General features: G+C 40.7%; 1 protein-coding gene across 3 annotated transcripts in view; it reads left to right on the forward strand.

The window, feature by feature from the left end:
• STXBP5 (syntaxin binding protein 5) overlaps positions 1-15,317 on the forward strand; it is a 262,474-nt gene that overhangs the window by 196,872 nt on the left and 50,285 nt on the right. For all 3 annotated transcript variants that reach the window (XM_069955279.1, XM_069955281.1, XM_069955282.1), the window contains exon 10: positions 5,703-5,857. In XM_069955279.1, the coding sequence (XP_069811380.1) occupies positions 5,703-5,857 (155 nt within the window). The remainder of the gene's footprint in view (positions 1-5,702; positions 5,858-15,317) is intronic.

The raw sequence follows: 15,317 nt of genomic DNA on the forward strand, positions 1-15,317 counted from the left end.
ATAATACTCTAGTGTCATGACTTTCTGATGCCCTACTCCGACTGTCTAGACCAGGGACGGGAAGCCTTTGGCTCTCCAACTGTTGCAAAACTTCAATGCCCATCATGCCTGGACAGCCAAAGCGAAGCCTGGCATGATGGGAATTGTAGGTTTGCAACAGCTGGGGGACTGAAGGTTCCCCATCCCTGGTCTAGACTTGCATATAGATCATGATGGGGGGGGGGGGTTGTTCTAAACAACTGTCAGGATCGCATACTGTATATCTGTGTCCCAGTGAGTTAGTCTAGTTAAATTTTTAGAGCTGGTGCGTGTGTATATAGCTATATAGGTAAGTGTAGGAGTGTGTGTGTATGTATATGTGTGATATATATATATAATATATATATATATATATATATATATATATATATATATATATATATATATATATATATTATTATTTGTCATTGTTTAATTAAATTAACATTTAGTTTCAATAGTTTTTATTGAAGAAATTTTTGGTATAAACAGTTTGAGAATATTGAGCAGAGAGATACAATCTTACTGTAACATAAATTTCAGTTTACAAGTTTACATACAAAGATGTGGTACATCTCTTAGATTTAGAATAGTTCTTTCATAGAATCAGTGGTTAATAGATTTCGTTACATGTCTTTGAATGAACAAATTAGTTACAGTGAAAACATAAAACAGAAAACAAAAAAACAAAAAAAAAACAAAACAATGGCTGTATAGCCAACAGTGGTATGCAGTAAGAAGTTGTTGTTGAGCATCGGTTAATAAGGTCTCATCTGGCGCAACAATATTAGGATATTGTTGAAATATTATATGTCATACGTTAGAGAGGGTATAGATAGTAAATTCTGAGTCTATCTATGGAGGAGGGTTTATTCAATGAGTGGAGTTCATCCATGGAGACCATTCCTCTACAAATTTGGAGTATCGCATTGAGCCCAAGGCAATGATACGTTCATAGATAAAGGTATTATTGATGGAGTCAATAACTTCGTTCAGTTTAGGAGATTCAGGATTTTTCCAATGCCTGACCAGTACGATTTTTGATATAATCAGGAATTTACAACAAAAGGGTCTAAAACGGTGTGGTAGGCTCTCCATATTAATCAACAGTAAAGCAAATTGGGGGGACCAGGAAAGGGGAATAGGTATTACTGATTGCAAGAGGTCTCTGCATTTTTGCCAATATGAAATAATAACTGGGCACGACCATAGAATATGTAAAAGGGAACCTCTCTCAGAGCAGAGTCTCCAGCAGCAATCTTCAACGTTGGGGTATATGGTTGCTAGTTTAGCTGGAGTATAGTACCAACGAAGGATTGTCTTGATTGCCGACTCTACATGCGAGCTGCATCTAAGATGTCTGTGGATACAACGGAAAGCGCTATGCCAATAAATGTTATTTGATTATTAAATATTTTATTAAATATTTTTTAGTATTTTGCATGAAACCTTGTATTATAAGTAATTGTAAACGCTCAAGATTTCTTAATACGAGACCCCCTGTGCCCCTGTCCTAATTTCTGTACTTGGTAGAAAGCCCTCTTATTTTAACCTACTGCTACCTGGTGAACTCTGTCGCTGATCAGACGCCTTTCCTGCTCTCCTCTGGTTCTTGTCCGCATCAGCGCTACTTCCCGCTGAATGAACCCCTTCACTGATAGGTGCTCCAGACAGCCGACACTAGCACCAGCGGGTTTGCAGCTACTTGGGGAATAGTGTGGGTGTAGACGGAGAGTTAACTGATTAACCCCTTCTTTGCTGAGAGTGTTCTTTATTGATACAAAACACCTTACCCACCTTATTTTTGGGCATGTTTTCGGATTGAATTATGTTTGTAATCCAAGGTTTTACTCTGTGTATGTCTATAATCTTATTGATGTGTAATATATCAGCCGGACCACCGCTTTTACAATAAGCTGTCAACAATGGAAGGAAAAGAGCAGCATATCAGGAGAAAGAGCACATTTCCTATATTAATGTATTTGCAAAAAAAATTTACTTAATGAAAAGTATAGCTACTAGTTAAAAAAGGTAGGCCCTTATAATATGTTTGCATAATGACACAACACGACATCCAGGAGGCTGTCAGATCTGGTCATTAGACCTGTGGTGAGGATAGAACCTGCAGACGTATTTTATTCATATGAATCCAACCTAAGGCGTCTTTTTACATGCTGAGCAAGCCCAATTTTCCAGTCTTTTATTGTAAAGAGAAACCTGTCATCTTATTCATCTATCTAGTTGCCATATTAAAGCCATTTACTCTGCAGTCTGTCAAAGGTCAAGGGTTGCCGTGCAGCTTACACTGTGGGATGACCAGAGCCATGAAATCCGGCATTCCATATACAGTTGCATATACAGGTTTAACTAGACAACAGACAGTGAAGTGCAGATAAGCCAGAAGGGAGACCCCTAGTGGTCGTCTTTTGCCCTATTGTATTTTACATGTGCAGATAAGTGGACACTACCAATAAATACCAAAACGGTGTGCAGCTCAACATATAAAACAGCAAGAAGGGGAAAAAAGCTGCATGCCGCAAATTAGAACACATTACCAGGTAAGGACATGGTTACAACGTCTTTATCGATTTACACATGAATAAAATACCAGAGGATTCATGGCCTCAAATAAGTCACAGAATATCACCAAAACATTAAAAACACCTAAAAATGCCTAAAGCAAACCTGTGGAAGGGTTATTACTGTGCCTGGGTGCATTACGTTATACTACTTGCATATAATGTTGACTTAACAAACTTTCTGTCCTTTATTTACAATTTCTGGGCATGGTGGAAAGTTTCCTCCTTAGGCTGCGTCCACACTACATTTTTGCAATCCGTTTTTTTTTTTTTTTTTTTTTGCAAAAAATGATCCATTTTGATCTGTTTTTCCATTGGATTTCATTATTTAAAAAAAAAAATGGATCAAAACTGATTTTTTTTTTGTGTCCGTTAAAAAAACGGATCCGTTACAATCCTTCTATTTTTACTAATGGAGTTTAATGGAAAAACTGATCAAAACGGATGCACACACATGCAGCTGTTTTTTCCATCCGTTTTTTGAAAGAAAAAAAACTGAGGAAAAAAAATGTACTGTGAACCCAGCCTTAGTTAGCTCTGAATGTTTTAGGCTTTTACAACATTGGTGCAGTTGTAAACAGATATATTTATCGTAGACAGAACTGTGTCTGCTATTTGTCCCATACAGATAGCAGCCAATCTGCTTATCATGTGATTGGCAGTCATACGCAGATTGATAAATCTGGGCCAATAATACTTTTGCATTTTTCCAGATATAGATATACTGTGGCTGTACTAGGCTGTGTTCACATACATGACAGAAAAAGTGCTATATGCCTCAACAAAACCCCTTTACAAGACTGTGGGGTCCGTGGTGTGTTGTAACTCTGGTGATGTGAACAGAACCTTATGCGGTGGTATTTTACCTCTCTGGAGGACACATTTACTTTCACACCTAATAACAACAGATGGAATTAGCAAATAGGTTTTCAGGTGTTTTGGCTTAACGCTACTTATGTTCCTTAATCTTGGCAGGGTGCTAAATACATTAAAGCTTAATGTGGATGCCTGCGTGCCGCCTTTATATAGCACAGTGCTTAGTCCATCCTGAACCATTTCACCATCTAATCTGTAGGGAGGTTTTACATCTATTCCGCTGCCAGTTTGCCTCCCTATTGTATTGTATCTTTTTGAAGTATTATGGGGTAAAATTACCTGTATATATGATTATGTATTTTATTCTTTCTTGATTTATGTCGATCTGTGGCGGTGGCCTACATGGAGATTTTTCTTTTCTGTCCATAGATTTTATATTTTATCTTTTTTATTCTTACACTTTTTTGAATTGTTTGTACTTTAATTCACCATATATATTCAAGATCTCTGTTTGCAGTCAGAGAAAAGTTTCCTACAATTCTATCCAGCCTAAACAATCCTCCTTTATCTAGAAAGTGTTGCTCATCCCCTTTATTGTGTATATGTGCAGCGCCGCATGGACAGTTGTGGCTGTACTGGGTACTGCAGCTTAGTTCACAGGCACAATAGGACTATGTAACTGGTCAACATACTAATGTAGGAAGGTGTTAGGAGTCAGACCCGACTGATCATATATTGAAGGCTTTTATAACAATAGGCCACCAAGGCTCAGAAACCCCTCCTGATGTCTGGAGATGTATATTACATTCACTAATTGACATGAAAAATGCACTGGAATCGAATGGAACTTTATTTGTGTGAATGTACTGGTGATTCTATGTAATTGGTGAATCTAATTTAATTACCATATTAAAGCGAAAAGATGGGTTTATTGGAGAAAACTTGACAATTAAAGGGAATCTGTCAGGTCTGTACCAGGTACAAAGCTGAAGACGCAGGGAGATAGCTGGTAGATAAAACAAGTGATGCTTTTTTCTTTGCTGATGGCCATTTGCAAACATATAAAATTGTATTTTTCCTTGGAAGCTGAAGCACCACAGCTATCTGCAGTTCTTACCTGGTTGGGATCTGACAGATTCCCTTTAACAGGAGGTTCTAGAACCCTGTTGTGTGTTGTAGCCTGCATACAAGATGAAATACAGTTGGGTATGGGGGCATACATGTTTCATGTGGCATCCTGTGGCACATTTACCCACAGATGTTGCAACTAAGCCTGTTGAAGTTGGCATCCCGATTGGTCCCATAAAAACCATAAGCAAACCTGTCAAAATGTTTGCGTTTGGCAGCCTTATCCGAATGCACAATGTTTGATTCCCCGCGGCTGCAGAAGCTTGATGCCACCCTAGGGAGTCCTGAAAAACATGGATACAGCATATGGCTGTATCCATATTTTCCTGGCAGCCCTAGAGCGGCATCCAACTCCTTCAGCTGCAGGGAATCAAACGCTGGGCATGCAGGTTCGGATAACATTGCCGGACACAACAATTTCAACAGGTTAGCTCTACACTACCCATAAACTTTCGATTGTTGACTGGACAGACGAAAAAAAAAACTTAGATGCAGGATGTCTACTAGGGGTGACTGACTGCTATATGTGATTGCTCCCCTGAACATCACACCATCACACAGTCGTGAGATCAACACGACTGTCGGCTGATCCCAATCAGAACCTGAATTCACTGCTAAAGATGATACGGTTCTACTTTGTAGCAGTCTAGCCTCTTCTCCTTCTGCTTAGCCTGGACAGGGCTGATGCGGCCAGTGATTGGCTGAGCGGCCTATCCCTTCAGGGACCGACTCTGAGGTTGCAATGTGGGGAGAAGTAAAGAGAACACCGGGGAGCTTGTGAAAGGTAATGTATGAACTTTAAAATTGTACACTTTTTAAATATATATATATATATATATATATATATATATATATATATATATATATATATGAGCCATGTAATAGGCTCAGTAAAGGAGCACCGGTCTAGCAGATAGTTGCTCATTTACCATAGTGATCAGGTGATTGGGCTGTCTTTCTACCCACGGTTGTAGATGTGAAGTGTGTAATATAACAGTGCACACCTTTGCAGTAAAATCTCTCTCTCTTCCCGTGCCTACAGAATAATAATGAGACCCTCTTTTATATGTGTGATGTGGTGATATGCTGCATAATAATATTTATCCTGTTGTAGAATATAAATCAACTTTTTTTCTTATTATGTCTCATTTTTTGTTTTAGGGAGCCTTTTATTATCCTCTCGGGTGGTCTGGCTTATGACACAGCAGGAAGACGACCTTGCTTAACAGTCATGCATGGGAAGAGCACAGCGGTCCTGGAAATGGATTATCAAATTGTGGATTTTCTTACTCTTTGTGAAACTCCATATCCGAATGGTGAGATTGTAAAATAATCTGGGCTGCTTAGCCTGAAAAATGTTGCTTATCCCATATGTCTGTATGAACTGCTTCCTTCATGTTGCCTAAACCTGGCCGAAGTTTTAAAGGGATTGTCCGGCTTTAGAAAACTTTTGCTATACACAGACTGTGTCCTGCTGTGGCGTCTCTGCTGTTCTCCACTGTCTGCAGCCCCATTACTTACAAGACAGTCTCTTCTTGGCAGTGACAGCCTGCTGAGCCAATCACTGGCCGCTTCGCTGTCCCGTCTCAGTCAGCGATTGGCTGAGCGGGCTGTCACTGCAAAGACAAGTCTCTCACGTAAGTGGTGGGGCTGCAGTCAACAGTGGACACTTGAGGAGGGGCATAAAGATAAGCATAGGCTCTTTATTATTTTCTACAGAGTCACAACTATGTAGCAAAAGTTTTCTATGGCAGGACAATACCTTTAAAAGTTTGATTTTAACCACACTCATATAGTAGTTGTCTGCTGTTTTTAAAGGGAAACTGATATACGTATAACCGTGCCGCCAGTTGTAATGCTTATGTGATTGGGAACTGGGAGCATGGATATATGTATATCTGTGGGTTCAGTTTCCCTTTAAATGTTATAGCTGTAATAATTTTGACTATCTTGATCCAAAGTTATAGGAGAGGCATGGGTTGGGGAGAATATGTAAACGCTCAAGTCATGGGGCGGGGGTACGTCCACTACTGAGTGGTATTGTATTGTACGCAGTAAGATTAGTGTTCTCTTTTGTTAGGAATCTGAACCTGCTAAGACACAATTTACATATCGTACTATAGTTAAATGCATTTAATCCCATAAGATCCCCCAGAAGCTTTAATACAGAGCATGCTATGTGATTATCCCATGTTTATGTGCTGAGCCTCCACAGAATGAAAGCTGTTCCGCATCCTGTGCCTTGGGTGCCAACAATTCTTTGTCCTGCCAGTAAAGTCTGTGTAAATAAAGTAGAACAAGATGAAATAGATTGCTCAGAATACAGACACAATAGAGATTAGACGCAAAGACGTGGTGAATAGATGCAATGTGAGTAATTTATAGTATCAAGTAAGATGATAGATTTAACCAGTGCAGCGACTTAGAATGTACAAGTAGATCTAAGTACTTCCTATTGTTTCACTGGTATCGGAGATTGTTGGCCCAGCTGCCTTCAGTACCTTCATCTGCTTTCCAAGGCAAAACTTTTGCCTTTTACTTTTACAATTTTACATCTGTAACTTTCTCAAATACTTTAAAGTGTCGCTGTGGTTAAAACTTTCACAATCTAAGTCAACAGTAGATGTGATATAAAGCAAGTTTGCAATAAACATTTATTCTTTTCTTTTTAGTTATCATGGAAAACACAGCACTTCCTGTTTTCTGACTCTTTGAGGAGAAAAAAAAAAGAGACAGAAAACAGGAAGACCAGTGTTTCCCAGGTCATCTGAGCGCTCACAGAGAAGGCAGTCATGTGATTGACAAAAACATTGAGCAGTGACTCTCCGTACTGGCGGCACTTCATGTGTTTAGTCTTTTTTTTTCAACCATCACAAGCCTAAAAATCTCCTTTCTGGAGACTGGACCTGGATACAGTTAGTATAGCTGTTATATAACTGCCTTCAGGAGACTGGACCTGGATTTCTGGTAAGTTCAGCTTTGTTTTACAGCATGATAACAACAACAACAAAAGTAATGTATATTTTAAACTTGCTTTATATCACATCTACTGTTGATTTAGAAAGTTATAACGAGAGTGACCCTTTAATAGTTTAGTCCTACTTGAACCATCCATTGGCTTTTCATTGTGCACATTGGATAAACCTTCACAAAGCTTCCACACTGTAGAAACACATTTCTATAATACATTAACAAAGAAGAAATAATAGAGGCACAAAACATGTCACAATGAGGGGAGGTGTTGACGTGCACAGCCATCTGATGGACTTTTAGTTTTCTGATACAAGAAAAATAAAGATGGATTGAAGGAGATGGTGAGTGCCCACCTCTATTTTTTCATCTTCTTTGGTCTTCAATATTGAAACTTTATTTCTGGAGAGAGAAGCACCCTAGTTCATGTGAGTTAACATATCCACTGGTCCTCTGTAGCAATACGCTTTACTCCTTCCCCCAGCTCATAGTGCCAGTCGTTGTCTCTTACCATACAATATAAAATATTTCTATAATACATGTATCCAAAAAATGCCCAATCCTGCACAGTGGATTAAGTAGGAAGTCCCACGAAAACTAAATTTGTCAGGCAGGGGGTTGAGAGAAGCTTATAAACAAGTGAGCTCACCCATACTTGTGCCTCATAGCTCCTCTCCCAGGTCCTGTTCACAGCAGCCGGCTGTCATCTTCGTCATTTACCTGGCTCTTGCAGCTGCAACGATTGTCCCACCCTAGTCACTTATTGGCTGAGCAGGCAATCACTCAGCTGAGTTGTGACATTGCAGCTGGAAGAGCCGGGTACATGACGAAGTTGACAGCTGCAAGTCACCGGCTGATGTCAAACGGGACTCCAGAGCGTTGCTACAAGGCACAACTAGTGAGTTTATGCTATGTGCCCAGATGTGTCAGATAACACCGAAAAAGCCCAAGTTCAGAGGCATATATTGTAACACACTTCTTTTTATTGCGTCTTTTACAAAGCTACATAGTTTTAGTAGCGTACGTTCACAGGCGTCACAAAGCTGCACTGCAAAAAGAAAAAAGAGAGAGAGAGAAATAGTCAGCAGTTTTATGGGGTTTTACCACAGCAGGAAGTTTTCAGAATTGTGACCACAATTGCAGAAAATGTCTGTCACATGGGAGTGTACACTTGAGGTATCTTTTAGATGCCCTAATGCACAGTACATGAGCCGCTGAGTAATGCTGCTCAATAGATTCTTTAATTCTCTTCTAACATTGCTGCCTGGAAAATAAACTTTATTTAGGAACAATTTAAATATTATTATGTTCCAAAAGATGGAGATGATAATTTTATTTCTTGTTGGTAATAAATGACTACTCTCAACACATTAAACTAATATCAGAAAGAAATCTTACCACTTGATGATGGTGGTAGGGCCTGATGCATGGTTCCTCCAATGCACCAACACTAAAGTAGTGGACATTTAAAGAGGTACTTCAAATTTGTAATTTACTTGTGTTTAAAAAAAAAAAAATCCAGTCCTCCAGTGCTTAGCTGCTGTGTGTCCTGCAAGAAGTGGTGTTTTTTTCCAGTCTGACACAGCGCTCTCTGCTGCCACCTCTGTCCATGTCAGGAACTGTTCAGAGTAGTAGCAGATCCCTATAGACAACCTCTCCAGGTCTCCTGATTGGAAAGAATACACCACTTCCTGCAGGACCTACAGCAGCTGATAAGTACTGGAAGACTTGAGATTTTTTTAATAGAAGTAAATTACAAATCTCTGGCACCAGTTGGTTTGAAAGAAAAATATTTTTGGTGAATAATCCCTTCAAGTAGTCATTTAGGTCTTGCTGGTGTTTGTGTTAAAGGGGAACTCCACATAAGGAAAACTTGTTTTCTATTTAAAGAATTTTAAAAGTTATATAGATGTGTCTATATAATGTATTAATATATATGTTCGGTTCTGCCACACTTGTAGCTAATTGACATCCAGGAAGTGAGGAAAAATGGCTTCTGTGCCAATACACATTGTCTCCTGCTCCCACTGCTCTCGTATTGTGTGTGTGCTGAGCACAGACTGATGATGCAGACAGGGGGCAGGGCGTGGTGTCACAGGGGGCAGGGCTTGGTGTCACAGGAGGCAGGGCTGGATCCCCCAATCCCCTGTGTGATTCACCATCTCTGACCAGCCTCTCACTACACCCGAGCAGGCAAGAAGTGACAGAAGCTACTGCTGCAACTTCACGAATTGTGCAAAACTCTACAGTGAAATTAGGGCTGTGTTCACACATGTTGGAGTTTCATTGCAGCACTGCAGTGTCTTTACAAAAATAATGCAGTAACACAATTAAATGATGCTAAACGGCAGAAAGGATCAGAGCCGGCACTGCCAATCCCACCTGCACAAAAAACAAGGCATAAACAGAATATCCCATGTAAGATAGTATCATATAAAGTCCTTATTGTGGGGCTCGACTTCAAAGATAAACGATGCTGGATCATAATGTGTGAGGAGATGAAAAAAAAAAAATTTAAAATGAAGTTCAAAAAGTTTTTTACTTCCAATATCGGTGTACAGCGTGCTGTGTGGTGTTACAGGTAGAGAATACAGCGCTGTGTGGTGTTACAGGTAGAGAATGCAGTGCTGTGTGGTGTTACAGGTAGAGAATACAGCGTGCTGTGTGGTGTTACAGGTAAAGAATTCAGCGTGCTGTGTGGTGTTACAGGTAGAGAATACAGCGTGCTGTGTGGTGTTACAGGTAGAGAATACAGTGTGCTGTGTGGGGTTACAGGTAGAGAATACAGTGTGCTGTGTGGTGTTACAGGTAGAGAATACAGTGTGCTGTGTGGTGTTACAGGTAGAGAATACAGTGTGCTGTGTGGTGTTACAGGTAGAGAATACAGTGTTGTGTGGTGTTACAGGTAGAGAATACAGCGTGCTGTGTGATGTTACAAGTAGAGAATACAGTGCTGTGTGGTGTTACAGGTAGAGAATACAGTGTTGTGTGGTGTTACAGGTAGAGAATACAGTGCTGTGTGGTGTTATAGGTAGAGACTACAGCGTGCTGTGTGGTGTTACAGGTAGAGAATACAGCGCTGTGTGGTGTTACAGGTAGAGAATACAGCGTGCTGTTTGGTGTTACAGGTAGAGAATACAGTGCTGTGTGGTGTTACAGGTAGAGAATACAGTGTTGTGTGGTGTTACAGGTAGAGAATACAGTGCTGTGTGGTGTTATAGGTAGAGACTACAGCGTGCTGTGTGGTGTTACAGGTAGAGAATACAGCGCTGTGTGGTGTTACAGGTAGAGAATACAGCGTGCTGTTTGGTGTTACAGGTAGAGAATACAGCGTGCTGTGCGGTGTTACAGGTAGAGAATACAGTGTGCTGTGCGGTGTTACAGGTAGAGAATACAGCGTGCTGTGTGGTGTTACAGGTAGAGAATACAGTGTGCTGTGTGGTGTTACAGGTAGAGAATACAGTGCTGTGTGGTGTTACAAGTAGAGAATACAGCGTGCTGTATGGTGTTACAGGTAGAGAATACAGCGTGCTGTGTGGTGTTACAGGTAGAGAATACAGTGTGCTGTGTGGTGTTACAGGTAGAGAATACAGTGTGCTGTGTGGTGTTACAGGTAGAGAATACAGTGCTGTGTGGTGTTACAGGTAGAGAATACAGTGCTGTGTGGTGTTACAGGTAGAGAATACAGTGCTGTGTGGTGTTACAGGTAGAGAATACAGTGCTGTGTGGTGTTACAGGTAGTGAATACAGTGCTGTGTGGTGTTACAGGTAGAGAATACAGCGTGCTGTGTGGTGTTGCAGGTAGTAACTGTGCTGTGTGGGTGTTACAGGTAGAGAATACAGCGTGCTGTGTGGTGTTGCAGGTAGTAACTGTGCTGTGTGGGTGGGACCACAATGAAATGGTAAAGTACTGCAAATTCAGTAACACAATGAAACTGCAATGTGTGAACACAGCCTAGATGTTCTGCAACAGGTTTGGTCGGGGAATGGGCAGGGTGGAGGACTGTGATGAACAGCTGAGGGAAAGCATTGCATTCTGGAACCAGTAGTCCTGTGTACAACTGCTCAACCAGAAAGTACAGCCACACAATACAGAACAAAACCCTCAAAACAAATGGATTTTTGGTAGTTTCAAAACTGGGATAGATAGGTTGGTAATGCTATATCCTTCTGCAGAAGTTTCTTTTTTTTAACCTCTACCTGGAGTTCCCCTTTAAATGTTCATCCTGCTATGTTTTTACACTCTCAATGGTTTATACCAGGAACCTGCGGCCCTCCAGCTTTTGAAAAACCACAATTTTATAATATCTGGACAGTCAATCATAGATGGACATACAAAGCTTTGGCTGCCCAGGCATGATGGGAATTGTAGTTTTGCTGCAGGGTGGCAGGTTTCCCCAGCTCTGGTTAATACAGTAGTATCACTATAACTTGTATATTTCATGTGAAAGGATAGATCCGCATGGTTTTCACAGCTCACAAATATAAAATTCACAAGTTCATATTAAAGCAAAGCATATTAAAGCATATTTTTTATTGTCTTTTGTAGAATTTTTCGTTTTCTCAGCTCTTTAGTTACTTGGTGTTGTACATGTCTGAAATCACAGTAATCTGTAGAAAAGGACTAGAGCAGATTGAAGCTCTTGTAACTTCCATCAGAAGAGTGGGTGGTCAATGACAGCATTGTACAGAGTTACAATAATGGGTTATTATTGCAGCGGATGTGGGGAGCGGGCTGTGATGGGTTTGCAGCTGTGTTCTTTAGAATAGTTTACATCCTAGCTACGCTCTTTGGCAATATGGTAGTACATTATGTAGTACATTGGGACACTGGATAAAGCTTTGCTGAGCACGATCTGTAGCACCGGAGAGAGTTCTGTCCCTTCTTTCTGGCTAAAAGGGTCTTTCCCATTGAAAAATATTAATAACCTTTACACAGGATACAGTAGGTGAGGAATGTTTGATTGCTGGGGCCCCACAAGTCATTAACACAGGGGTCCTGAGTGTTTTTGTTTCTACCTTCCTGCACATAGCCAATCACAGCATGAAGAACCCTACAGACCAGAATGCAGAATGGCTGCTGTAGCATTCAGTAGAGGGATTATGGTTTTATGACTAGAGACAGGCCACATCATGGTCCATAAGGTTTACGTGGAGGAGTTTGATAGGCGTGCACAGCGCTCTAACCTCAACTGTATGTAACGGATTTGGGATGAATTGGAGTGGGGGTTGTGAGCCGTGCCCGACCTCACAGTTCTCGTTTGGCTTAGGGTACTATTACACAAAGCGATTTCTTGACGATAAACGAACTCAAACGACTGCTATGGCGAACGACATGAAATCGTTCACCCAATTACACGGAACGATGACCGTTGCTTATGATCGTTATTGCGTTCATCCTGTCGTCGCTACTGTGAACGACCGAACAACGTGTTATTTCATGCGAACGATGTACAAATGATCAATGATATAAAAGGTCCAAAATCTATTAATTGACCAACGATTTCTTGTTAATCGTTCAATAGTTGCCTGCTATTACACTAAATGATTTTCGTTCAAATACAAACTATTTAGCAAATTATTTTTTTTTCCGATAATCGTCCCGTGTAATATCACCCTTAGGGTCCTATTAGACAATTTTTATGATAAATGATCGCAAAAGAGACTATTGTTAGCCTTAAATTGTTCACCATATTACACAGAAAGATAGTCGTTAGTTACTCTAAAATAAGTAGAGTGAGAAAAAGACCAGGCACTCACCCATCAACGTGTCGATTTCTTCTTTATTGTCAATGAAAAATCATAAAAATGCAGGGAGAGGGAGCATGGCAAACAGGTCTCAGCGACGCACGTTTTGTGTTATACACACACTTCCTCTAGCTGATGATTGACCAGTCGTTAGTTACTCTATCTGATTCTGATGTGGAATTACACTGTGCTATTAGTGAACGAATGCAGAATTATAGCGAACAGTGTCAGCACCAAATGAATAATGATTGATTTCTCGTTATGTTGTTTGATTGTTGCCTGCATTTACACAAAACGATTCTAGTTTAAATTCAAATAATATAACAATAATATAACAATAGTTCCCATACTCCTGGCTCAGGCATAATCCTGAAGGTGGCTGTGTGAGGTACGAATAAGGAGCAGCACAAAAGTAGGTAATAGAAGGATCAGAGGTTGCATGAGGGACGGTAGCGGGATATCGGGTCAGAGATATATGGAGGGCTGCTGAACTTGGATAAAGCTCTAACGTTGTCTGAAAAACATGGATACAGCCAATGACTATATCCATGATTTCCACATAGCCTTAGGGCTTTATCCAAGTTCAGCAGCCACCGCGCATGCTCCAGGTTCTCTCATCTCTAATCATTGGATATTTGGAGCCAGTGAAGGGATTGGCAGTGTGGAGAGACAGAGCGAGGGGGAAGGTGGATTAGCTGGGCAGCAGAGTTGAGGGTAGACTGGAGGGGAGTGAGGGTGTTGGGGTCCTATTATAGGGAGTGATTTTTAACGACTGACGATAAATGATGGCAAACGAGATGGCACAGAGCGATGGTCTTAGTTACGATCGTTACTATGATTGTTATTCCGATCTTTACTATGATCTTTTACTTCATTCGATCCCAGCAAAACCAGAAAAAATGCGGAACTTGAGTGAACGAATGTGGAATTACAGCGAACGATAAGCGATAATTTTAGGTTCAGATCTAAATCAACGATCAACAACACAAACGATTTTTCGATTGTTGCCTTCAATTACACAGAACGATTATCATTTAAATTTGAACAATAATAGCGATTTTTTGCACGATAATCGTCCCTTGTAATAGGGCCCTAAGATAGAAGACCAGATAGGAGGATGGTGTAGTTGTCAAAGGGGGGAATATTGGGAGCATGTAACAGCAGTTTAGTTAGGTCAGGGTTTAGAAAAGAGCAGATTCACAGATGTTTTTAAAGTGAGGTGGTCAGGGTCTGAATGTGCTGTTTAAAAGACAGGGTAAAGTCAAAGATGACCCCAAGGCAGCCGACTTAAGGCCCTATTCCACCAACAGATCTGACGACAGATTATCTGCCAAAGATTTGAAGCCAAACCCAGGAACAGACTATAAACAGAGAACAGGTCATAAAGGAAGGACTGGATTTCTCCTCTTTTCAAATCCATTCCTGGGTTTGGCTTCAAATCTTTGGAAGATAATCTGTCGTCAGATCTGTTGGTGGAATAGGGCCTTAAGGCGACGGGAGGCAGTGAAGTCTGGAAGTCTTCCTTGGAGCCCGTTTTCTTCCAGTGCCGTATAGCAGCCTTGGACTTTTGATGCGTTGTGTTCTGATATGTGGGAGAGGCGCTACCAAGTCAAGAGCTGAGATGTTGTGGGGTTGTAAAAGGTTGCGGATGCATCTGTTTCATTGAGAGAAGGTATAGTGGAGAGAGTCAGAGAGGGTTTCAATGTTAAGATGCCTAAGGTGTCTGCGAGGGGGGGGGGGGGCAGTGGAAGAAAAGAGAGAAGAGAATGTTAGCAGGTTGTTGTTAGAGATATGGAGAGGTGTGCTAATAAGGTCAGATATCGGACAGAGGCGGCTAAAAATAAGGTCTAGTGTGTGACACTTTTTGTGAGGCTCAAGGAGGAGCTTAGTGGTCAGAGTTTGGAGGTGGCTGTTAGGGATATAAGGATATACTGTATACTATGCATATGTTGAAAGGGGTACTCCAGCGGATAAAAAAAATGTTTTTCAAATCAGCTGGTTTCAGAAAGTTATATAGATTTGTAATTTACTTCTATTTAAAAATCAGCTGCTGTATGT

This window comes from Dendropsophus ebraccatus, chromosome 15 (assembly GCF_027789765.1).
Source record: "Dendropsophus ebraccatus isolate aDenEbr1 chromosome 15, aDenEbr1.pat, whole genome shotgun sequence".
In the NCBI taxonomy this organism is placed as follows: Eukaryota; Metazoa; Chordata; class Amphibia; order Anura; family Hylidae; genus Dendropsophus; species Dendropsophus ebraccatus.